The sequence below is a fragment of the Passer domesticus genome, chromosome 2 (genome assembly GCF_036417665.1).
Source record: "Passer domesticus isolate bPasDom1 chromosome 2, bPasDom1.hap1, whole genome shotgun sequence".
Classification (NCBI taxonomy): Eukaryota; Metazoa; Chordata; class Aves; order Passeriformes; family Passeridae; genus Passer; species Passer domesticus.
In genome coordinates, this window is record NC_087475.1 from 105,317,864 (window position 1) to 105,344,537 (window position 26,674).

A 26,674-nucleotide genomic window follows, 5' to 3' on the forward strand; every position below is an offset into this window, starting at 1 on the left:
TCAGAGCTTCTAATGTGAACATGGATACAAACTCTGCTTTTAATTCCTCTAAGCCATGTAGCCTTAAAAAGAAGAGGTGCTACATAAGATGCAGTATCATTAATCCTATCAACCCTGCCACCCGCTGACTGAAAAAATACTTCAGTATTAGCCAGCTCTTTACAAACACGAGTGACATCTCACACAGTTATCAGCTGGCAATTACCCAGCCAGTGGTTAAGGAGAAAGCAAGTCCCTCCCGGAGCCTGCCTGGCCTCTGAGCAGATTAAAGCCTAAGACCATTTGGAACATACCAAGACAGGCCTAGTCTATATTGCAAGGTTGCAAAGACAAAGAGAAAGCAAGGAGAGACTGTGAGGCTTTCATGTAGCTCCTGAAATCTTATGGTGTGAATTTGTGAAAAAGGAATACAGGCTTCACCACATAATTCATCAATATGCCTCACATCACAAAGAGTAAAGCATTCTCCTGGTAGGAGCAGGAGCTCACACATATTCTCCACTTACTCATTCTTTATTAAATCCAATTAAAAAAAAAAAATTTGGACTAATGGCTGGGATTCCTGTGCTGCATAGCACAAAAACTCAAACTACAGATCAACAGAATCCCATTTTCTTGTCTTGTCCAAACCACTGCTGGCCATGGGGTATCTCCCTGGACTTTACAACACGGAGCAAATTTCAATTAATGAGTGAATGCAAGGATGGGTCTAGATCCCACTGATTACAGAATCACCTATTATGACAGAAAATTAATTTATCTTGCTGCCTTTTATGGCATTTTACAATAGGACTAAACCTAACACTGCAGGTTCTTGCACTTCAACCAAATTCCACCAGCATTTCATAGCCCACTAATGGCAAGTTATTTCTTTTTCTCTTTCTCCTACTGACTGTGAAATGGGAATAATACTTTTTATCTCATGGTTTTACTGGAATAAACATAAATATGCTAAGCATTAATGTGCAAATATTATTTTGGTAGTATCTCTACTAGCTTCTTAAAATACCCATACATACTCCAAGTCAGGTCATTGCTTCGTGTTCTTTAGATAGGGTGTATGTGCTGATTGGATACACTGGAAAAAAGAAATCAGCAAAAGTTATTCTAATGCTAGGCTGAAGTTATATTTATACTCTGGTATCTCATCCTAGCACAAGCAGTTTCTGCCTCCTGTGATGCCTTCCACTTTGATCCATCTCCTTCAGCTCTCATCCTGACCATCTGCTGCAGCTGCACAAAGAGTGTTTCAAGAGGTGCTAATATCAGGGATAAGTCATAAACCAGTTACACAGTAACCTATATCTTGCATCCTGTGACTAGGCAGAAGGAAACATATCTAAACTGCAATCTTAGCCAAAGAGTCACCTCAGCTATCTTAAAACCAAACTGATTTCTAATCGCCACTCCCTGGTGGAGTTAAAACTGGAAATACTTGAACAATTGCAAAGCTCAAATTGGATTTGGCAGGGGAACAGCTACTGAAGTTCATGTTCAAGAATTACTTTTTTCTCAGATAAGTGCTTCAAGTAGTCTCACTTTACCATATACTTCCCTGTATACATCTTAAGTAACAACCTTTTCACATTAAGATGTGGGCTATTAAATACCAGTGCAGAATTGCATGGAGAGGAAGGGAAAATATCAGATTATAACCAGGGAAACTTTAGTGAAATGAACAGTACCAGATGTCATGCACCAAATGCAAGAGACAAAATGCATGTCTAAAGATAAAGCTAACTAAAATAATTTCAAAACATGCTGATGAGAAAGGCTGACAATGCACATTCAAAATACAGGGTAGATTTAAACCTAAGGCTCATGCTTATCCTTAACTCATCATTTTTGTCTTCCAAGAAACATGCATGCAAAGTCAAAGACTCTAAAAGGAGGAAGTTGTTCTACTTTCCTGTTCTCCCACCCTTTCATGAAGGAAAGGCTTGAGTTTTCTAACTGAACAAGGGTACCAGGCTGGTAAGCACTGCAGAAAGCAATACCCTTCAGCAGCAGCCTTGCCACAGGAGAGAAGCCAGCAGACATCTGTTGCCACCAACACGTGCTGCTGCGGCACACGTTCCTTTGAGGAGCCGCAAACCAACGGGACTATGGACGGATTACTCAGCAAATTTTCTACAGTTCAATTTCTTTATCTAAAATAGATTTCTTTATCCAGAAGGCAAAGGCTGCTGATGTAGACTGCTCTATGATCAGTGCATTTAAGCCCTTCACTAACTACTGTAACAAAAGCCATGTGACAAAACCCTGTTCATCACTTATGAAGACAACTTTCCTAGACCAGACTGCATCTTATCTTTTCATTATATTGAAGAAAACTGGTTGCTCATCAAGGTTAAAGATTTGGTTAAAGATTGCCAAGACATCAGATTTATAACTTCAAAGCACAGCCAATAAAGTTCCTGCATGAAGATTCATGCCTTCCCTCCAAAGTTACATTCCCAATCCCTCGGAGGTGAGCTAATGCTGCATGTGGTACGATACCACCAAAGCAAGGTCATTTCTGCCTGTATTACTACTGTAATCTGCTATTACAAAATAGGATAACCATCACTCCCAGCCACATACACTCCCTTTCCTCCCCATCCAGGGATTTCTAGAGCTAAACCAGTTTGCATTCATCACTCTTAGTCTGATTCTTTGCCTTGTCCCTGCCTCACACCCTCCCCATCCCCTTCTCCCTCCCCTTCTTAGAGTAGAGGATAAAATGACTGGCTCATCAGAGATGAGGCTTTATGGACTTGCAAGTTCCTGAAGTGCACTAGAGCAAATGACAGTGAAAGGTTTTGTACAGCTCGTGTCAGCATGACATTGTCAATATACACCCAGTGAAGTGGAGAAATATAACCTGGATTCAGTTCAGAAGAGAATGCCTCAGTTTCCTTAGCAGAAGGGCATGCTGAGTTTGATTTTTTTTTTCTTCTGAATCGCCTTTTTAAAGTCTCAGCAAGGTTCTTTGAGAACTATGTTCAGTGCAGATGAAATGGGAGAAATTAGGAATTTATATTTTTGCTTTCTGTCACACCAAGCACATGACCTGGTCATTTCAAACAGATGAAATTAGGTATGTCTTGAACTTTTAGAGAAGATATCTTTTAGATGGAAAGGCAGGATAAGCTACCAGTCTAATTCAACAAGTACTTTCAGCATCAGACTTCCTGCTTAAATCAAGTAGGAACAGTAACTAAGGTTAATGCTTATTTTTGCACTTCTTGAAGTAATTGTTATTATTCTTGGTGTAATACCTTCAAATGATGAAGCTGAATACCTTGGGTTCTTCTATCAGATTGAAAAAACTGAAAATGGAGCATAACTGCATCAACTGTGGCATTACAGATAGATGGAAGTAGCACAGATAGATCCAAATTTCTCAGTATACACACTACTCCTACTCTTGTGTATGCCATGATTATTGTTTCCTCCTTTTCTCCACTTCCACCTTATATATATATATATATATAATCTTCTCCATTTTACCACATTTCTCATCCTTCATAAACGTTTTCCCACAATGAAGAACACGAAGAGAAAACCATGGGTAAACTGGGGAAGAAACCAGCTTCCAGCAGGAGGCATGAAGACAGTGATGAGCCAGCAGGGCTTGCTTCTTTCCCCCCTTGCTCCTTCCCACTTCTACAGCCAGAATGACTCATCACATCCACTCACCTTCACCTGCTGCACTGCTGAGCCTGCCCTGACAACAAGCTCAGGCCAAAACATTGAGGGATTCAAAGCACTTTTCATCCAGCAGCAAAAAACCTTTTTATTCTGACCCCCTCCCACCACAAGAAAAAGGCTGGACTCCAAGCACAGGGAAGCAGACACATGCTGAGAGGATTTTCAGTGTGATCCTAGCCAACTACTCCTGATGCCTTGCAGAAACAGCTGCTTGCACAACAACGAAGCCATCTCTCCTAAACTAAGCTTTGCAAAACTTACCGAAACAAAGAGACTCAAGACCACAGAGCATGTCATTGAAACAGCACCTTGCAGGTTACCAAGGGTAACCTGGGATCACAAACCCCAGCATATTTAGCACATTTTCACTAATATTGTTACTAAAGCTCCAATCCTAGTATATGTGGTTTGTCCTAAGCTTAGTAGTCAGTCCACAAAACACAAGCTACCGCATCTTCTCTAAAATCTCCTGAAGTTGCTTGACCCATTCCTCCAAAGATCGATTTCTAACTCCATCAATCACAAAAGTGCTCTTAACATTGTCCTGCTGTCAGCACAAGTATTACAGAAACTACTGTCACAGAACTGACTTTACCAGATATATGGTAATTCAGGCATTTTACAAAATAAAGGCCAATTCCTACATCCATCTTGCCCCAGTAGATCACAAACACATCAGTGCTTGGAGGCAAAAGTAGTGCAAAACTGTAACTACAGAAGCCTGGGCTGGAAGTCTGTCCATGCTGGTCATCAATAGCTACCCACCCATGTTAAATCCATTTTTTTAGGCAAGCAATTTAACACAGAGATAAACGTCAACAAGGATCAAAGTTTTCCTCATTTACATTTGAGGTGTGGATTAGGGCAAAGCCTCAGTCTCCCCCTCCTGTCAGTCATAGCATATTGACTGCACCAGCAGATCTAATTTGGGGTGGTCTCCATTTTTAGCACACCTGTTAGTCTCAAACTCACGCAATCATGACCTTTAATCCAAAAATAGGGGACAATGCCAACAAACAAATACTATTTATTAAATATCTGCATCTATGACATACCAAGAGCTGTAATGACACAACACCCACCACCTAGTTCCTGCTGTTGCAGCAATGACTGGTAAATACTTGGAGCCCAGCAGGTCAGAAAGTCCACATACCTTGCCCTGCTGCAACCTCTACCAATGTGTAAACACATGCACAGAAGCAGTTTTGAGGGTTAGCAATTGTAGAAACACTTCAAATTTACGACCCAAAAAGTTCCAGAAACACAGAACAAATACTAATTTATATGTTGCTGACATTCTCAGATTCCCTAACGAAAACAAAAAACAAAGAAACAACGCTAGGGGAAAAAAACCAAACAAAAATTGGTGATAGCCATCAGCAGTTTACAGCTCAAATATAAAATTGCTGCTTTAAATACCCTCACCCTCCACCCCTTATATCTCTTCCTGCTTGCCATTCAAGGAATCCCAAAGGGAAAACCCAGAGGCTAAGTACCTATACAACCTGAGAATAATGAGTGCATGTGCACCATGCCACACAAGGGGCATGAGCAGGGGAAGCTGCCAGGAGGCCCAAGACACAAAATGCTTGTGTATGCACTTCTGTGAAACTCGGCACGTTTTGATTGCATCATGCCCTGTTTTACTACATTACCAGATGGAACCAAAGGCTCCAAACCCAGCTACATTTTGCTATCAAGATCCACAATGCTGCCACTCTTGTCTCTGTTTTTCATCCCGTAAAAATCTGATAATTAAGATCCCGAAGCAGCAAACGACAGAGGCGCACAGCAGGGCTGCACCACAAAGTGCTCCTGATACGCTGGCCTGCAAACACCCGGAACGAGTCACAGGCACAAAACGCTTGCGTCAGCTGTATTCTGTCCAAAATTTATTACTGAGCACAGCGACCTTCAGCCTTGGCATGGGTACACAGCAGGGCAAAAAGTGTCAGCTCTGAATGCGGCAGCAGCAGGCAGGACCTGCCTGAAGAAGCCAGTGGGCAGAGTGTGCTGGGCTGGAGCCAGGCCAGGGCAAGCTGAAGGCACAGGCTTCAGGCAAGCATAGGTGGGGCCACCAGCACACTCCCAACCTGCAAACCCATGATTATTAACAGCTTGACTGAAATTAAAGAGTGGGCAAGGGCTGCAGGAGTCAAAAATATGCTTTCAACTAAAGATCTAGAATAATGAGTGAAACAAAAAGTCAAACAGCTACCACAAAGGTGGACTAGATTTCATTAGCCCCTTCAGAACTAGACAGATTTGAACCACAACCATGCAGTAATGAGTGAGCTGACAGGCGTACAGGATAAAAATCTGAGCTACTAAAACACACCTTGTTTTCACCCTATTAATTCCTTCTATTCTATTACTGCTCCCAACAAACTCAGGCAACACATCTCTTGTCAAGAAGAGACCATGTGCTCTCCAGTTCCTAACTCTTCCCCTAGACAGTCAGCAATGGCAAGTGCCATATTATGTTATCACCAGGCTGCTCTTTCCAACACAGAACATAGTCCTTAAGCAGACAACTTGATCTTCATACAGCTCTTACACATAGTTTCCTATAACTGGAAACAGAAATGGCTTATTTGTGTTCTTAAGAGATAAAACAAGCCTTGATCTCTCCTGGAAGAACAGAAGGAAAAAAATCTGTCTTTTCCTTCATTTTCTTCCTGTATCTCAGCAGCTAATTCAACAGTGGAAGACAAATTCATTAGCTCACTGTTGCCTCTTTGAATGGAAGTGGAGTTTAAGAGCCTCTCAGGGACTTAATACCACCTCTAAATTCCTTCCAGCTTAGGAAGCGTGAGACCAAACTTGGAAGTCAAACTGATTTCCAGCATCACGTTGCTTATAGACCACAACCTGAAATTCAATGAATCATTTTTGAGTGGTTGTTTCAAATACTGTGACCCCATAAACAGCTCAGTTCTACACTTCTATAGCATCTGCTGCGCTCTGCCAGTAGCAGGTCCAGATGCAGGAGGAATTGCAGTGTACCCAAGATAAAAGTTAGAAAACCAGAATTAAGTCTGAAACTCTGAGAGATTGCTCAAGTCCCTTATAAGATTGAAATAAAGTGCAGCAGAAGAAGAACTGAAAGGAAAAGTATTCTGTAAAAGGCAGCCCTATGCTTTCAGAGATAATAGTAGCCATTCTTTTTCAGTGGAAGCACAGAGGATCTCTGTTAAAACACTCTTACAGTAATAATCCTTTTTCTTTCATAGAAATAGCAGTCAGATTTTTCCTCATGTTATGATTTTTAACTCTTTAACTAAGAAGAAAGTAAGTATACAAATGCCTTTAACATGAGTCCTCAGGGAGTCTACAACATCCATAGAACCTTACACCTGCAATCATAACCAGAACAGGTTGCAATTAATCTACTAATCAAATAAGTTCCAATCTCCCACGGGCATAAGACATTTGCTGGGTTGCTAATCACTATGTTATTAAACATTAATGAAATGTTTTATTACTCTTGGCCTTCTCTTCTTACATATGATGAAGCAGATGTTTCATGCAAACAGATTCCAAAGGACTTGCAAAACAAAAATAATTTCTCCTCACCATAAAAAAAAAATTATTTATTTATTTAGGGAGAAGGTAAGTACTGCTTCCAATGTTTATTTTTCCTTTGTCTCAGGCCTATTGCTACATGAAATGAAAAAGCCTGATGTTACAAGTCGTGTGGGGCTTTTATTTCAATCCAAATGACTCCCTCAGACCTGAGAGACAAGGTTCAAATTAGAAGACACAAAAAAGGGAAATGACAGGTGGAGACTGAGCAGGGAGTAAAGGGAGAGTGGAACCGGCAAGTAGAATTAGCCTGAAGATGATTATTTGCCAAGCAGAATTAAATTTTCAGGAAGTACAATTTCTTAATAACGAGCTCCCAAACAACTACACTTTTAAAAGCATAAGCATCTCCTGCTGAATTCAGAGGTTGGGCAGCTCCTCCTCTGGGGCTGGGGGAATGGCAGAGGAAATTTGGCCCAACTCCAGCCGTGAAGTTAAAATTGGAATTTACTCTCCTCACCGTGTGCACATACACAATCAGCTATTCTCCCCAAATCCATGTTGGGTTCCCCACCCCTGGTTTGCTAAGTTTGTCATGAACAGATAACAAAATTCATCAGCTACTGCTATAACTAAGAAAACCACCACAGGTGAATACCAAGTCTAAGATAAAGCTAAAATAATAAATACCCTACCAAATTTAAGATGATAACCTGACATATAAAAATGTTCCAACACTCCTTTATAGTTTTATATATAAAACCAATTCAAACTTCCCCAAATACATATCTTCATATTAAAAGGCAACAGTACATTCTTCCCAAGCTGCAGCATAATTTCACCACTTGACCTTTGCTAGATACAAACAACCTATCATGCACTTGGAAAGGGAAAGCCAGCTATGTCAAAGTACAAATCTACTATAAGCTGTTGAAGAATTAGTGTTCCAAGGTTGATAAAAGAGGTTATCAGACTTTGTGCTTGAGGGTTTTTTCCTTAGTCAGCATTAGTGCTTTTCAAACATTGTCCTATTTTTCAAGAAATAATTTCCTTCAGCAAAAAGGTGTCACAGCACTAAAATGAAAAGATTAGGAAATCTTCACATTCACTTCTAGCCTAAATTGCCCCAAAAGAAAAAGTACAGAGAAAAGCAAGTTTTAGTAACTATTTGCATAACAAGGTGTGGTTTTTAATGACATATTTAGAAGCAGAGACACAGCACTATGATTAGATTCACAACTAAGTCACACTGAAAAGGAATAGAGATCTCCAAAAGAAGAAAGGTGCAGAAATAAATTATTTCATATGTCAGATGAACACCATTAATTCCAAGTGACACACTTTCAGCAAATTTCAAAAGGCTGCACTACCACCTCATGGGCTTCCATTTCCAGAGTTTTCCAAGCACCAGATCCAGCTGGGCAAGTTCAGGACAGGGGGCAACCTAATTACCATGAAGCCCAGTCCTTCTTCCCCCAGTACACGTAAAAATCATAGAATCATGGAATGGTTTGGGTCAGCAGGGACCTTTGAGATCACCTAGGTCCAACCTCTCTGCCATGGGCAGGGGACATCTCCCATTACTACGTTGCTCAGAGCCCCATCCAACCCAGCCTTGGACATTTCCAGGAACGAGGCATGCAGTTTCTCTGGGCAGCCTGTTCAAGTATCTAACCACTTGCACAATGAAGAATTTCTTTTTAACATCTAATCTAAACCTAACCTCTTTCAGTTTAAATTCATTCTCCCTTGTCCTATCATACATCCCCTTGCAAAAAGTTTCTCTCCAGATCTATTATAACCTCCTTCTTGTGCTGGTAAGCTGCTCTAGATCTCCCTGAAGCCTACTCCAGGCTGAACAGCCCCAACTCTCTCAGACTGTTTTCACAGGAGAGCTGTTCCAGGTAGCTTTGTGAGCATCCTCACTTCCCTCTTGCTTCCAGAATAAAATGAGAACTTGCACATAACTCTGTAGCAAGTAAATGGAAGAGAACCACTGAAAACAAGAGACTGAGGCAACAAAGATGACTTGGTCAGACCCATCATCTTGGCATGACCTCATCCAAAGGTTTGTCAGCAGCCATCACCAGATGCTTCCAAGGAAGTTCCTAGTCATCTGGAACCCTAAAACCTGAAGATACAGACTTTTAATTTCTCTTTACTGAACCTGTAAGTTGTTTCCAAAAATGCCATTATAGAAGAAGATAAGAGGCTCAATGCAAGTCAATCACAAATTATGTCAGAAATTGTTTCCTACACCACCTACCACCTTTTCAATGGACTATGCATTCTTTTGTATTTAACACATAGTTTATGAGAATCCTCTCTAGCACTAACTCATTAAAACATCCACTGTTAATAATAATGCAAGTGGCAAAACCTTTACTGAACTTGCCAAATATGTGAAAGATCTTATTTTCATGGCTTAAGAAGATTTCCCACTACACACGTCATGCAAAACAGACATGCTGTGGAGATGACCAGGAGTTGAGTAATGATCCTGCCTCTCTACTCAGCTTCACCAAGGCCACACCCGGAGTGCTGTGTCCAGTTCTGGGCTCCTCAGTCCAAGAGAGACATGGAGCTCCTGGAGTGGGTTTAGCAGAGGGCAACAAAAATGAAGGTACTGGAGCATCTCACTTATGAGGAATGGCTGAGGGGTCTGGGCCTGCTCAGCCTCGAGAAGAGACGACTACGAGGGGATCTCATCAGTCTAAGTACCTGAAGGGAGGGTATCAAGAGGATGGAGCCAGGCTTTTCTAGGTGGTGCCAAACTGTGAGATAAGAGACAACGAGTAGAAACTTATGGATAGGAAGTTCCATCTGAATATGAGGGAAGAACTTCTTTACTGTCCTGTTAACCATGCACTGGAACAGGCTGCCCAGAGAGGTTGTGGAATCTCCCTAACTGGAGATACTCAAGAATCATTTGGAAGCAATCCTATGCCATGTGGTCTGGAATGACACTGCTAGAGCAGGAATGCTGGAATCGATCTGTGGTCCCTTACAACCTTGCCCATTTTGTGATTCTGTGAATTAATTTCCTTGCCCCAAGCCTAACTAGTGAAAATATCTTTTTCACATTTTGTTGAAATCAAACTTTCCATAAAGGGTGCTGAGAACCTTTTGCATTCAAAATCCCAGCAGTATGAAATAATGAAGATTACTGTCTGCTGAGGATGTGATACTGCCTGCATTGCTTATGTAAGCAAGACAGTATCACTCCCTACACATTCTGCACATAAGGTTAGGTTAAAACAAGAGTCACTGTATCTTGTGCTCACTGTCTACTTACATCCAGGAAAATTCAAATAAATTTTAAAAGCATATCAGTTAAAACTTTTTACATTGTTTAACTGGACAGCTGAATTCAGAAAGGTCTCAGACACATGTATTTCTCTTGGAAACTTCATTATCTACTCAAGAAGTCAGCTACAGCATTATCACCCACAAGCAGATCTATGCAGACAAGCCAGTAGGACAGCATGCCACAGCTCAGTGCTCCACCACGAAGGGACTTTCTACTACCACCTGCACACAGCGTTGTGCTTTTGGACTGTGTACAGGCTGTTCCCACTAGCAAGGAGGATTCTTTCCAAGAGATATTCATCAGTTTAAATCCAAACAAGAGTCCTTGCACTGTTTATCCTTCCTGTTAATTGATGGCCTTCATGCTGCCACAGAAATTGTTCAATGAATACACTGACTCTGTTATGCCTCCAACACTCCAGGCAACCCTCAACATGCCCTAGTTTTTCCTATGTCTCATACTACTTTCTTGTCCTACTAGATCTGTTAGCCCTGCATGAAAGCAGATAACCTTTATGCCTGTTATGCAGTTACAGAAACAGAGTCATTGCCTACCAGGAAATCCAGTACACTATCTGCAAACCATGTCCTTTCTTGCCCTTATGTTGACTTAATTAAAAAAGGGGGAAAAAAAAAGGCAAGGTAGCACCAAGTTCTTGAGTATTTGCTGTGGCTCTTCAAATGCTGATTCCAATCAGCCTGTTGTGGTTTCCTGCACACTGGGAAAGAACATTTCCATTCCATATGTTCTCATACTCCTGCTTTTGCAGATATCTACATGACAAGTAGATAGGGTTAATAAATCAAGTATAATCCAAGAACCTCCAAGTCTCACAGACAGGCAATTCTAGTACAGGTTACTGTGATACACTACCAGAAGAATCTAACCTAGAAAGAATACAGAACTACTTTTTTAAAAACTACAGAGCTTCTAATACCATTGTCTCAACTAAAGATTATTATTATCTGTTTTTGTAAGCTGTTACCACCTTCTAATTTTATTTTATAAATAGTGAGCAATTCTCAGTTATATGTTCAGCAGGGCACTACAAAGTAAAGAAGTATTATCCTTATTTTTAGGAATTCTTCAGAAAGCTGTGCTCACCTTAGTTCTCCTGCTCTACATCCTGCTACACCTGCCAGACTTCATCTGAAATGTGCTTACAAAGTTGCTCAACATCAGAAAACAAAGCAAGCCCATCCATGTAAGATACTGAACTGAATCTTCCTAATGTTCTCTAGCCCATGCACTACATTTTGGAGTAGCAAACTGCTATGTCCTCACTTCCATACCTGCACACTTACTACTAATTCCCATGGTAGTCAGCAACACATATTTTTAAAGGTTCCTTTATTATTTAACAGCAAACCTGAATTTTCCACTAAAATGCGCACAGGCAATGTCAACATCCACTATGAAGTTTTACTCTAAAAAGCACAAGAATAAAAGAAAGGAAAAAACCTCTCCTGTCCACTTGCAGCTAGAGCAGTGCAACCAGTGGAAGCTCAGCAAGTAGTATTCATGTCTCACTGCAACACCCATGTAAGTTGCAATGTCCCCCTTCAGGGACTAAGCAGACTGCAACAAAATTACTTCATTTATAATCAATCAACATGCCTACACTGTTAAACTCATCTGGTATAAATGAGATGCCAAAAGCCTTGGTACAACCTTCATGACTCAAAGTGCCTGCTGAGATTAAAGGAAGATGAATGCAAAAGGGTCTGCCAACTCAGTCTGATAAGCAGATCCTCGGACAAATCTTTGAATGAAGGAAAAAAGAAGATTAATCTTTAAAAGACTTCAAGTTATAGATTCTGTCCTCATCACCTGATAAAGCTTGGGAGGTAAAACAAGGAGCTTTTTGAAACAGGGTGATTTTTCAAATTAAAAAACTCCCTGAAATTAGATCCAGCTGTTGTTTTCCACATGCATTGTTATGCTTCAGTGATTCAGACTGGATGTTTGTGTTTTGACTAGTTAGCTCAGGACCTAAGTAGTCTAATCACCATGGCTGGGGCTTTCAAAGGAACAACACAAATGAAGATGTGAAATGAGCGCCTTTGTTGGGCCTGTAACAATTAGACCTGGCTTCAAATCTTAGAAGAACTAGAGACTATAGATGTCTGTAGTCTGCTTATTTGCATCATGACACATATAAGAGCGTCCATTACTCATCTCAGTTCTCTTACTAAGCACTACACAAACAAAAACCCACCCTGAAGAAAGCAGGCTGCCTTCTCCTTAGTTAGAAGTCTGTAACATATATTTAAAAATACGATAAGCATCACACCTCACATTTCACCTGGAAGAAGAGTGAGTCCCTTTGCTCCTGGCCAAAAAAACATTACAAATGCTCAACGACCACTTCCTTGACATCATTCACTGTATTTTAAAGGAAGTATCAACACCATGCCAAAGCATCATGGACTGTAATTAGAATGTTCCTTAACAGAGTAAGTTTCTCGTTGCCTTTCCAGAAACATTTCTTATTTTGGGTTATTACATGACACAACTCTTACAAAACCACTCCAATAAAAATCTAATTCGTTTTTATTTCCTGTGGTAGATCATACAGGAGAGTCTAGGTTATCCAACAAAACCTCAGTCTACATTATCCCTCAGATTTAATTTTCCAATGCTCCAAATGGACCATATTTCACTGCATAATGCAGACAGAAAATGTGATGGAAAAAATGAAGCGGAACAAAAAGCCCAAACAAGCTTTCCTCAACAACATGCAAAGTAAAGTAGTAGAAAAGTAATTATTTGTATTGTGTAGGCTGGAAATAATTCTGTTGGTCACAAACATCTCACCTTCTCAGTCATCAGGGACCAGGAAGTATCCAAGTCACATGAAAAAAATGGCAGCATTGCTAATTTTAGAATATGCCCAACAGTCTGAACTGTCTCTGTACTTTAGATGCTTGACAAAATATTTAGAAGAGCTTCCTTTTATTATTTTCCCATGTCTTGGTACTACTTTTCCAAGAAGCAATGGGCGGTGCAAATATTGCTTTTGGCAGCAAAGAAAACAATTACCCATTACATGGCTCTCCAAGTTCCAAACACTTCCAGAAGGAGTATGCCATTTGGTTATAAAGTCAGGTCTGCTCAAGAAAACAAGAGGAAAACAAAAATTCTCATTTTCACATTTACTTAAACCTTCCTGATTTTGTTTGTTGACTTTGAGTTAATCCTATTCAAGGAAGAGACAAATTTGAAAAAATAAAAAACCACCTCAATTACAGCTCAATTAAAAGGTTTTAAAGAAAGCCAAAAGGGTTGAACTACAGCACAGTGTTAGAGGGTAGGGCACAGCTGTCTTGGTGACACATAAATGAGAAGATCTGTCCCTCTTCTTTGCTTCAGGAAGACTCCCCTGAGCAGCAGGTGGATCTCTTCTGTCCCTTCTATGACTAGCATTTTATAGGTTATCCCTTTTTTCCCCTCAAGCGCAATAGCTGCCACAGCAGGATATTTGAATAACAAATACTGAGTTCAAAAAGGACACAGAGTTTGCCACTGCCCGATTTATCAGCCATGCATTTTAAAGACAAAAAACCCCCAGTGTTCCCTGGCAAAAACTGAAGATAAATTATTTAATGATATAGTCCAATCATGCTCCAAGACTGGAATGTTGCACCAAAGATAATTTAACCAAGTAAAAATTTAGTAAGCAAGTGAGAGCCACAGGTAGGTAATGTTGCTAGATATAAAAACTATTTAAACTAAATCTTCCGTAGCCAGGCAATCTCACGCTGTGGGATTTCCAAAAGAGAATACATAACAGTACAACCAAGAGCCTTGAAGTATCTGCACGCACCAAACATCCAAGTAGTCTCAAAAGCACCATTTTTATTCCATCAAGTGAATCTTCTATTTATACTCTACACAATACTCTTTTTCCTAACTAGGAGACAGGTGTGGAAGGTTCCTCCTGAGACACCATTTCCACCCAACACCTGCATTCATGCCCAAGCAGCATTACCAAGCTCTCAAGAGCATTAGATGAGCCTGCTCTCTGCATGATCATATCAGCATCTACTCCAAGAAGAAAAAAGATACAACTAGCTCAGAATTTATATACAGCCTCATACACAGTCTACCACTAAATCCCTGAGCTTCAGAAGTACTTCAGGAATTTTACGGTGACTTTTTAATTGACCAAGTTCAGGCTCCATTCACAAAACAACGACTGCCCTCGATTCTCCACTTGAGCTGGTTGCACACTTAGAAAGTCTATGCCACTGCCACACTAAGACTGTCAGCCATTAAATATTTTCTTTTTAAATAAGAATGAGAAAACCCAAATCTGCTCCACCAGCCTGTAATCTGCCAATCTCAGAAATGCAAAGACATAGAGTCTCCTTGGTAGTGATCCTGAAAGGCTACCAAAGATCTCTCCATAAAACACTACCAAATGAAGGACATTAAAATCAATTTTTACCTTTGTTACACAGACCTACAAATCCATGCCATAATCAAGTCTCCCTTTAATTAGCAGGTGTGACCCCGATGTAAAACCGATTTATAAATGTAAAATGGAGAGGTTATTTCTACTGCATGCAGGGTTTCTGTTTTTCTATGGCAGTCCTTGTCAGGCACTTAGAGGCAGGAATGTTAAAAAGTTAAAGGAAAGGAAATTATCTTTCAAAATGGAACTTAATTTGACCACAATCAGGAATTTTGCAATGTTGAAGTACACTCTTACAGTTATAATATGTTGTCAGTATGTGGCCGAGTTACATCTATTCAAGTGCTTTAAACTATGCATTTCCATACCTTGATGAGTTTGGAACACTTTTAAACTGCAGTCTCCACTCTGAATGTCATTATTTCAGAATAGCATCCATTTAACCTGTCTCTCAAAACAGTCTCTATCTAATTTAGGAATGTATATATACAGAACATGTATTTCATATTCTACATATAAATATATGTAATTTATGAAAGCGAGACATATGAATTCACTTCCTTTAGAAGACCTGAGAGGCAACAGGAAATAAACCAAAGCACTATTGGAGCAGCTGTATGAGTTATCTGGACTAGTGGGACAAAAGAATTTTCATAAATGTAACGTATCTTCCAGTTATTTTTGTTGGTCAGTAAATTCAAACAGGACAGACAGATTTAATTTTAGTCTCAAGTTATACACTAGAAGTGAGCAAGAGGAGAGAAAACTGACAAAAGAGGTATCTTGTTTTAAAGTCCTGTCTTGGTCCTAGTTTAAGGAGTCCTATAGAAAAACTCACAGAAACAGAAAAGTTCAAAATCCAAAACAAATGCACCACTTAAACTGTGGCATGGATCTTTAAAAAAGGCCTCATGCAAACATCCACGAGGTAGGAGCAAAAAAGCCCCCAAGAGCTCTTTTGACTCCTCCCTGTTGTAGTTTATTTGGAGGGAGGGGGCTCCCCAGGGAGTCCCCAGAGGGCCCCCCAGGCTGTGAGTTGGCTGGCAGCAGCAGGCAGGCAAGGAGACTCCACACGGCTTCTGAGGGTGCGGATTAAATGGGGGTTTATTGGGGTCCCATCCCCGGGAGCAGCATGGTTACTGAGGGGGAAAGGGGAAGGGAGGGGGAGAGGGAGTGCCTAGGGGAGGGAAGGGCCAAGAGAGCAGGAGAAGGGCTGATAGGGCAGGAGAAGGGCCGATAGGGCAGGAGAAGGGCTGATAGGGCACTGGTCTCGCTCGCGTGGTTTGAGAGGGAAATTCAAAGTGGGCACAGAATCAGACTTGTGCCAATGGGATTACAGATACATGGTGGTTCAGGGCAGGACCACAGGCTTAAAATACACCATACGTTTTGGAGGGGTGAGACAGAGCATACCATTTAAATAAAATGCAATACTACACCCTCCCTTTTCAAAGAACACATTCCTAGGGCCTATTTCCCTACTGACATGGTGGTTTACACATGGCAACATGTGCAAACACATGTCTAAATACACACAAAGCCATGCGTGCAGATGAAGAGCTTCTCCTCCTCTATCCTAGGCCAACTGCGGCTGGATGACACTGCATTCCCTGGACATTAATTATCAATCCAGACTCCCCTGCTAAAAAGCAGAAAACTGAAATCACTGCTCATAGTACAAACTCCATGTCATCTCACGTGCCAAACTGAAGACCTATTTTGCACTAACAGCTATTATGCATCCAATTCAGATGTCCAATTTGAAAACATCTGCAGGAGTAGCCATAACTACAAATATAATTTTATTATACAGACTGTATAATTTTATTATACAGACTTAAAAATAATAAAAAGTTAGAAATATGATTCTTAGAGTTCTTAGATGTTCTAGGCCACTGAAGTATGTCCAGGGAGGCTACAGCTGACACAATGAACGCTGCACTGCTTTCTTCAAAGACTGTGAAAAGCAAGGATAAACAGATTTTTTTATCCATTAGGAAAGTTTGAGAAAATTGGAAAATGGAATGAAATTGTTGAGAGCAAAAACTCAGATCTCTACCCAGCCTTTCTGGTTGCTGTGAACAGACAGGCACTGACTGCAACTGCAATTACAGCTAAATGATAGAATTGGCTCCTCCAATAAGCTTCCAGAAGACAGCCAGATCAAGTGCTGCTGTAAGAAAAGCTATTATCTTGGTAAATGTCTCTGATAATCTGGATAAATTAAGTTGGGCCAGAGCTACAAATCTGGCCTCTATACAAGAGTTAAAACATAGATTAGAAAAAAACTCTCTGAAAGCAAACATAGCCCTCTAGCTGTTTAGAAGATGGAAAAACAACCTGAACACATGCCCAGGCATCTCCCATTCTGGAAATCTTATCTGACAGCCTCAGTCTTAAAGAGGGACTGTATTCCCTTAGATGAGGACAACTAGGAGTAAAAGGCAGTTTTGCTCAGGCTTAATTATCTTTCTATAGCTGGTTTAACAAATGTTTACAATATTTGCTGAAGTCACTGAAAAATATTTTCAGCCTTCCATCCCCACTTGTGATACAAACACAAAACATCTCGTTAGTAAGAAGACAGATGTATTGTTTTGGGTGCTCTTTCTAGCTATTTAACAATAAAATTAAGGCAGCCTTAAAAGAGTAACACCTCCATGATAAACTTATGAACAGTGATTCACTATTCCTCAGATCTTCAAAGCATCTACGATGTGCAAACCCTCAAAGACTTAAAAGAAAGGTGCTTAAATGTTACTAATTCTCATCACCATGTTTTTCCTTTGTGACTTTTTATCCCATGGGTGCTTCCAACTCAACTGAGATAAAGTAAATAAAGGAATTCTTCTAAGAGAAGGCCTTAGAGATTAATGTCTGAATATTCAATGATCCTTAGATGGAGATATGAGATGAGAGAATGCACCTAACTCATAAACAGATGAAATTAAAAAAGGAAGTTCAGTCCTCAGTTCAGAGGAGACCCATGTAGATGAGAGGTCACAGTGAAAGATAATCATGAATACATCAGAGCAAATCCAACCTCTACACTGCATTTAAAATTTTAAACACTGACTTAAGATGAAGATAGCATTCATTCTGAACCTCTGTGATAACTTTTAATTCCCTTCTAGAAAGGTGTGAAGTAGGAGGGGAAAGGAAGATCCAGAGTGACTTTATTGCTCTCTATAACTACTACAGAAAGGAGTTTGTAGTAAGTGGAGTTGGTCTCTGCTCTCGGGCAGCCAGCAAAAAGGATGAGAGGACACAATCTCAAGCTGAACTAGGGGAGGTTTAGGCTGGACATCAAGAGAAATTTCTTCACAGAATGGTTATTAAAGTTTGGAATGGACTACTGAGGGAAGTGGTGGAGTCACCATCTCTGGAGGTGTTCACGAAACAACTGGATGTGGCACTTAGTGCCATGGTCTAGTTGACAAGGTGGTGATCAGTACAAGGTTGGAATCAATCTTGGAGGTCTTTTCTGTGACTTCAATGTCCACCTGTGTGCTTGAAAGAAAGGGTCCACAACTCAGGCACATACAAAGGAAGTCAAGGCTTCTATGAAATATCCAGCAGTAACAATGGCTTCTCTTCAACTGTACCTTTAACATTCTCATAACAAAGGTGTGGTACACAGAAATAGGAGTCTGGAAAATGGATCTGCTAAAAAGCAAGATGATGCACACATCCTGTCTGAATCCAGCAATGGGAAAACAAACCTGCACAGAAGAGAAAGGGATACCACTTCTCTTAAAGCTTTACACCTGGGTTCCCCAGCACATATCGAGAGGATGGGTGTCCAACTCCTGTCTGCTTGTCAGCATACAGACATGACTATCCATAGCCCAACCTTACAGACTGCAAAACAAAACTGGTTTTAACTCTTCTCTCAGTCGGGTTACCCACGTAACTTGAGTACGTCTCTCCTCAAAACAGCTCAGATACACCAAAAGTGGCCTTACCAGACTGAACCCCCTGAAATGGAGCTTTTTTTCCAGTATAGTGCTACTACCTGTTGTATCTTTACTGGTCATTGATAACCAAGAACTAAGAAACAAGCTGGGGGGAAGTCAGAAAAAATTGAAATAATTCAACCCAATTTGAAGTCATATTCTCACAGTGGTCTGTTAACCACTGAGATTCTGAGAGCAAGACAGGCAAATCATTAATCAACAGGTTCACTTTTTCACATGCATATTTACAGAATTATACCTTCAACCATGAGCAGAGACACAAAACCTATTAAGAAAAAACCTGTGTCAGTTCTAGATTTCTGAAGGATTTAAAAGTCTCTTGAAAAGTTAGCAGAACATAAAAACCTAAATACCTAGTCATTTTTTCAATGGAAAGTCTTCCTTCTGGTTTTACATTTTTCATGGGAGCTGCTATGATCAAAGTTGCTGTAAATAAGGTAACAAAAACAGCGGATATGGGCTACTTTGAAAAGGATCTTTTTCTACTTAGCAGCTTGATATATCTGAGGCAGGAACTGAAGGAAAGCTGTTGCTTTCAGAAGCATTTCAAACAGCTCACAAAAGTACACACACCACCTCAACACACACTTATTTTTCCATCCTGCTGCTTTTTGGGCTATAAGGCTCAAATCAACACTAAGACTTTACATAGTAAAACCCAACAACAACAAACCAACCCAACCAACCAAACCCTCCCGCCCAACTGACAAAAAAAACCCAAAAACAAAAAACAAACAAACAAACAAAAAAAACCCACACAAAAAAAACAACACACCACAAAACCAAACCAAACCAAAGAAACAACAGACATGCTAATACTCACAACACCTATTCCTTCCATAACTAAAAATAGGAAAGAGCACTGCCTACTATTCAGTGGCCTCGTCTTTAGCAATGCAGTACTTCACATTTATGGACCATTAGGGCCCAAGTTTGACATCCTCTCACACTCCATAAGATCTGCCTATTTAAATAATTCAGGCAACTAAGCCAAAGGCACACACGGTTGGATGGTTAAACCAAGGCAGTCCATGAATGATTTGACAGACTGGATGGCATGAATGGTTCCCATTACAGAATTTGGCTTTCTCTTGCTGCACACTTTATGTCTCTGTGAGCCATTAACAAGAAATGTGATGCCCAATCTAGACTGTTTGAAAAGGTGCAGGAGGAGTACAAACTCTCTTCATCATTTAGATTTCAACAGCCCAGTGCTAAAAGCAGAAACATCAAGTATGTAATTCAGATAGAAGAAATTTAAATACTTATTCTCAGTCAGCTGTGAAATATTTCTAGCAATTCACACATTCATTTCATTAGGATTTCTTAAAAGCCTTAATGGAATGGCAGAAATAACAAAAAATAACTATTTATGCTAACATGTCTCTTTGCTTATTATTGGTTTTTGCATGATGAGACAGCAACATGACAGACTCTTAATCTGAAGAATATTCCAATGAAAATGCTAACAAAAGCAATGCAAGAATTTTTATGCTATCAGTATTTTCTTTTCAAGCATCACAATTAGGCTGTGTCACTTGAGGGCCTGCACAGACACATGAATGAAAATAACTGAAAATACTATGAACCTTTTAACTGCATCTATTGATGCTTTGCATAGGAACCTATTATTACACATTTGTGGAATAGAAGCAGAAATACAGAACAGATCTATGAAAGCCAGGTTCATGTTTTTTAGAAATTTTGCCATTTGAAAGCAATTTGGCCCCAAAGTTTGTGAACAGCTGCCTTACACTATTTTTCAAAGAGAAACATCACTCTCACCCCTGTTAAACTTGTAACTGGAAAAAAAAATCCAAAATCTACCAACCCAAAAAGATAACTTTCCATAAGAGTTGGTTAATTAAATAAAACAAATTAAATTGTTTCACAGATTAATGACAAACAGCACATAGTTTGCGAACTACTGATTCAAGTATCAGGTAATTGCCCAAAATTACATTACTTAATTTCTCACACTTAGTATGGAGAACTAGCTTACTGAAGGCAGAGCTACAAACTGAAATTAAGCATAAACCTCTAGGTGGTATTTTATTTATTCCCTTCAACAACTTATCACTCGTTCCTACCTATAGTACTGCTGTACATTACACTGAACTCTAGACACACACTCTAAAATCCAGAACAATTCAGAAACCCTGTTTAAAACACAGTCATGCAGGAACTGCAATGTCAAACTGAAGAACCACTGAACTGCAACAAGGGAGTAGAAAGAAGAAGGAGCATTGCCAACTATCTTTACCATCCAGAAACTCTAAGATTCAACTCTTCGGCAGTGATTTAACACTCAACTTCTTTCTGGTCTGCACTGGTGCTGGGAGGCTGACTTGTCATAGTAATGGAAAAGGAAAAAATAAAAATAGGCAACCCCCCTCTGGTAATTCCAGCTTTCAAGCTAGCTTCAAACCTGGACAAAAGCATCTCAGCTTCCTGACAGAGATCTAAAATTGGCAACTGAGGCGCATATTCCAGACCTACACAATGATGGCCCTCTATATTCACAAAATGCAGCAAGAGCCTAGAGGTTACACTCTCTTGTACTTTCTGAAGTTTCTGAATCATGCCCTTTCAGTTTCAAGACTATCTGCTGGCTCTTCTCAAAGCATTTTTTGAAGAAATAATGACTAAGGAATTATAGTGCATGTACCAAGATAAATATATCACAATAGACAAGCACAGGGATAAGCAGCCACCAGCCAGAAGCATACAGCTGAAAATTTCATTCATTATTCAAATTTCAGGAAGGAACTTCCATACATCACTTTCCTCTTGTTGCTGGGATCAGTGCAGACTGGTATTTCTAAGGTGCCCCATCCTCCTTTCCCTCCCTTGTTTGATTCATTATCACTTTGATAATGAATCAAACAAGCTGCCACTATCTTGGGCTGCCTGCAGTAAGGTGGGCTTTTTCCCCTCAATCATTGCTGTAGTGGGAGTATTTATTGATGAGGGGAGTGGCAGATTTCTTAGGGAACTCCACTGACCAGGCCTTGGATCTGGACCTTGGGCAGCCAAGCAGAGATGGCAGCAGCCCAGCTGAGCTGCACCCACAGCTCAGCCCTCTGAACACAAGAGATGGTCTGCTGCTACACTGCACTCAAACCATTCAGCCAACAGACTTTCCAAGTTCCCTCTCTAACTGGGAAGTTATGTGGTCCAGCATTTACTACCTAGACCAGGCATTCCCAAAGAGTAGCATACCCTGAAGAAATTGTATGCTATTCTTAATATAATATAGATCTGTCTAGCTTCCAAATCTGTCCAGGCAGAGGCTGCCATCCAGCCTGCAAGAATTTACACCTCCTGCCAACATAACATACACTTCTAGATCAGAATGTGAAAAAATGAGAGGACTGAACTGACAAATGATGGGAAAAACTAGGGAGCTTAGACCAAAGGTAGATGATGCTGTGTAGCTGGTATAAAAGACTGGGATAAGAATATGAAAAAAAGTATAACTTGGGTATTACTGCAGATGTGACCAATACAAATTATTATTTTTCAATTAATGCTATCTCTCTGCACATCTATACATGAACTTAAGCATTAATTACACCTAGTTTAGCAATACTAAAGCCTCCAGGTATTGGATGTTTTCAGCTTGTATTATCAAATGTAGACAATTAATTGAGAGTCCAAACTGGAAACACCCTATTTCGCTTTTCAGTTTAGCTGTTTTGCTTTAACAAAAAGCTAATATTCAAGAGATTATTTTTTCTATCACTTAAAGAAACACTCAAAAATAAAAAGATATATAGTCAGATAACAAAACGTCACTAAACCAGCTACCAAAACAAAAAGCAATCAAAGACCAACATTTTATTCTAGATGCCCAAGAGAGATTTTTTTTTTTTTTTTTAAAAAGTAAGATATCACAAACTATTAATATCAGGAACTAAAATGCTTGGCCAAGTTTTCATTTTGACACACTGCAAAACCTCAAGAGTTACGAGACTACAGAAATCAAAGATTCTTGTCAAAAGCACTAGCTGACATCTACCAAGCATGACAGGGTATAGGAAATATCCCGACCTTCCCCCTTAAACCTAGGCAATGGGAAAGACCAAAAAGCTCCTTTTAAGTACTAGGTTTAGAATTTGTTTTTCCTTTTCTGTTTTACCTCTTCTTTATTCTCCTAAAATAAGGCACTCTTACATCATATTGCATGCTTCTCAAGTACTAATTACTTTCAACCCATAATACAGCCCAGAAATAACTCAAATGTAAGAACTATGTAAGAACTTTATATGCCTTCCTCAAGAAGAAGTAAACAATTCAGCATTACACTAATTGAAACGTATCCTTCCCATTTTTCATCTAAAGCATCTGTGATATGCTGACATCTGTGGTGATGATAGCACAAAATTTAAAGACTCAAGGAGAAGTCATACACTAGTTCCTTCAAGACACTTCAAAACAATGTTTTTGCTACCAAAAAATTACAAATATTAGCAATGAAACTAGCTGTGTATGAGGTCTTGCTGTGAAAACAAGATATGTTAAAACCAGTACCTCTGCTATCATGTATTGCTTACACAGGCTGATCTGCAGGCCACCTGACTATAAGGGAAAGAGGTCGAGTACATTAAGTACCAAGCTGAGGACTAACAGAAGTTGAGGTGGCTTATGGTTCTTAACTTTTATTTGGTTTAAAATTCACTAGATAAAAAGATTTCTCTTTGGAAGGCTACTAGTTTAGAATAAAGGATCACTAGTCTATTAAAAGCATCAGGGTAGAACACGTTTATACATCAGGTAACAAAAAAAATAAGTGACCTTCAGCCCAGACTGCCCTGGGCTCAGTATTTCTTATCTTCTTGCTTAGCCTTTACAATTTCTGATTTACTCAAATATAGCCTTCAATTTTATAGGGGCAGCAACTAAAAACAAAGCCTAAAGGCTTCTGTTTCTTCCAGCAGTTTAATTGCTAATGATTGGCGAAGAGTTTATGCTAGAAAAAAGTAACCTTAAGACAAGCTTTTCCTTTGTTTCCACAGCTCACTGTCTGAGAAATCTGCCTGGCAACCTGCAAACAACACATCAAATCAGGATTTTTAGCTTCCTGACTTGCACTAATACAAATAATCGCAGTGACTCACTGATTTTCAAGTTAAACTACTGCTTGTATCATAATCCATCTGTTTAATTTTTAGTCCCAAAAAGTTTTAGGTATGTTTAAGTCCTCCAATGAAAATAAATTAAGAAAATCAAAAACACTGCCATCAAAGACATGGAAAAGGAGATAACATTCATGAAAATACTATGAACTTAGGCATAGACTCACCTTAAATCTTTTATCCTGCAGGACTTTCTTAATGGCCACAAGCTCTCCTGAATCACAGAGTTTGGCTTGATACACAACACCAAAAGATCCATTTCCAATCACCTTGGTGTCTGTGTAGCTGACTTCTTGTGGTCGGTCTGGACCTTGTCCAGGAGTTGCCACTACTGTAGTCACCTTGCTGCCATCTTTGTCTCCTGCAAAGCAATAGATACACAAATAATCAAAATACATGCAGAAATAAGATGACCAAAAAGACTAAAACAGAGGATGATAAGAAAAAGATTTAGATCAGCATATGTACTTCAATATTAAAAAGAAAAATATAAAACCTCTGATAAAATGCAAAGAAAACACTGAGCATGTTTTTTACCAATATATATTAAATGGTAACAATTTTTCATTTAGATTATTGCTAACAAAAATTTGCTCTCCAGAAGCAAGTAATTGAGCAATAAAATGTAAGGCATAAAGAATCCAAGTACTTATCCCTACATCTGATTATCAAGTGATATTAAACACAGTTGTTTGCATTATCAAAATGAAGCATTTCCCCATATTTTTCCTAAAACTGAAGAAGCCAAACTGCCAGTACGAGCTCAGATCAGCACTCTTATCTTTACAGGCATTTATCTGGCAACAAAAACCAGGAGCATTTTGTTACAAACCCACCCACATGTAAAGCTTCAGCTTGCAGCAGCAGGAAACATAACCTTTGTCAAACGTGGCTGCGTGCACCTGAAGTGAAACCTAGGCTGCATAAGATGGCACAGTCTTGTTCCTCCTTTCTTCCATGTCTGGACTTCCTTACAAAGAAGGAAGGCACCTGCTGGGGCAGGTGAAGAAGGGGGGAAGGATGCCAACAGCAGGCACTTAGCTGGTATCTCAACATGAACCAGAGCACAGCCAGGACATGCTCAGGATGCAAGAGCTCAGTGGAAGCTGCACAGGCGAATGTGCTTTGGCAGGGATGCAGCAGCTGTGGGGTTCCAGCCACTTTCCCACCAAAAGACCCGAGCCACTATCACCTACTCTTAGCCCCACTCTTACTACCAACAGTGCTTTGCTCTGTTGAAAGTCTGATTTTGTTCATAATAGGAGCAAAGCATTAGGCAAGCACAATCCGGGCATTTCTTGCCATTCAGTTGCAATAAAGAGCCCTTCATGCTTGGGTTACAGAACCAAACAGGGCTGCAAGAAAAACCAGAACCTGCTGTTCCCCAGCAGTCACCACAGTTCTTCAGAAACTGTTGCCAAGAAATGCTCATCACACCTGCTTATTAACAAACCTTCTCTCCACAAATTCTCCAGAAATTCTCTTCACTTCTCACGCATTTAGAAAAATCTTTCCAATGGATAGCTTGATCAATAGCTTTAGTGTAGTTTAGGCAAAATGCTCCTTGTTCTGCTCCAAAAGGACATGGAAAAAAAAATGGAACAGCTCTCTCTGCCCCCACTGCCTGCTTCCAATATGAGTGCTGTTGCAAAGGAAGTCATTATGATGGAGAAGTTATTCTCCTTGTGGAACCTCGCTCCTCACTGCTAAAAACTACTCAGGTACAGCACCTAAAACCAGGCTCTGCAAAGGAAGCTTATCTCAGCTCTACCCAGCATGCTGGTGACTTCTTGTGTCCGACTTACAACACACTTGTTTGTACAGCCCAGCACAATGTTTGCAGCTTGTGCAATGCTGCAGCCTCATGATCAGCTTGTGTACCAAACTCTCCTCTGTGGAGCTGCTGCCTGTCCAATCCTCATCCACTCTCCACTTACACACCTGATTGCTCTTATCAAAGCCTAATATTCTGCATTTGTCCTGACTGAACTGCATCCAAGGTTACTGAGCTCTCCTGCCAGCTTGTCACATCCTTCAAGCACAGTCACTATCCAGAGATTCATTTCCCAATGCTACATGAAATTGACCTAAGAAATTGGTGAAAACTGGTGAATCCAGTGAGACTACTAAAAGCCCTGCAGAAAGCTATGAAACAGCTCATCTTATTTTTTCTTGGACCTCCTGTTATGCTCCAACAAAATAATCAAATAATTTTGTATGTCTTTCATGGGATTTCCTGTAGTCCATTGTTTTCCTAGACTTCTCATGAGAAAATTAGTTTGAAAGCTTCAGAGTCAAGATATCCACATCTACTACAACTTCTTCTGCACCTACAAGATTCAGAAGAAAAGCAGGTGGCTTGACACAGTTTCCTCCTGGAAAATCCACATTAACTACTGTTCATCTGCTAGGTTGCCTTTTAGATTCTTACAAAGTGTTTCCTCTTATGATTACAACTATTTTCCATAAAACAAATTAACAAATCAAATATAAATAAAGTACAATTAGTGCTAAAGGTGACAATTATTTGCCAAGCAATAGAGTTGGTACAGCCCTTCCTCATAATAGTCACGAGAAGTTGAGATGCAGATTTACAGATTTGGAGAGGAAATGG

General features: G+C 39.9%; 1 protein-coding gene across 2 annotated transcripts in view; it reads right to left on the reverse strand.

The window, feature by feature from the left end:
* GSK3B (glycogen synthase kinase 3 beta) overlaps positions 1-26,674 on the reverse strand; it is a 149,412-nt gene that overhangs the window by 70,580 nt on the left and 52,158 nt on the right. For both annotated transcript variants that reach the window (XM_064410275.1, XM_064410274.1), the window contains exon 2: positions 24,228-24,421. In XM_064410275.1, coding sequence (XP_064266345.1) covers positions 24,228-24,421 — 194 coding nt within the window. The remainder of the gene's footprint in view (positions 1-24,227; positions 24,422-26,674) is intronic.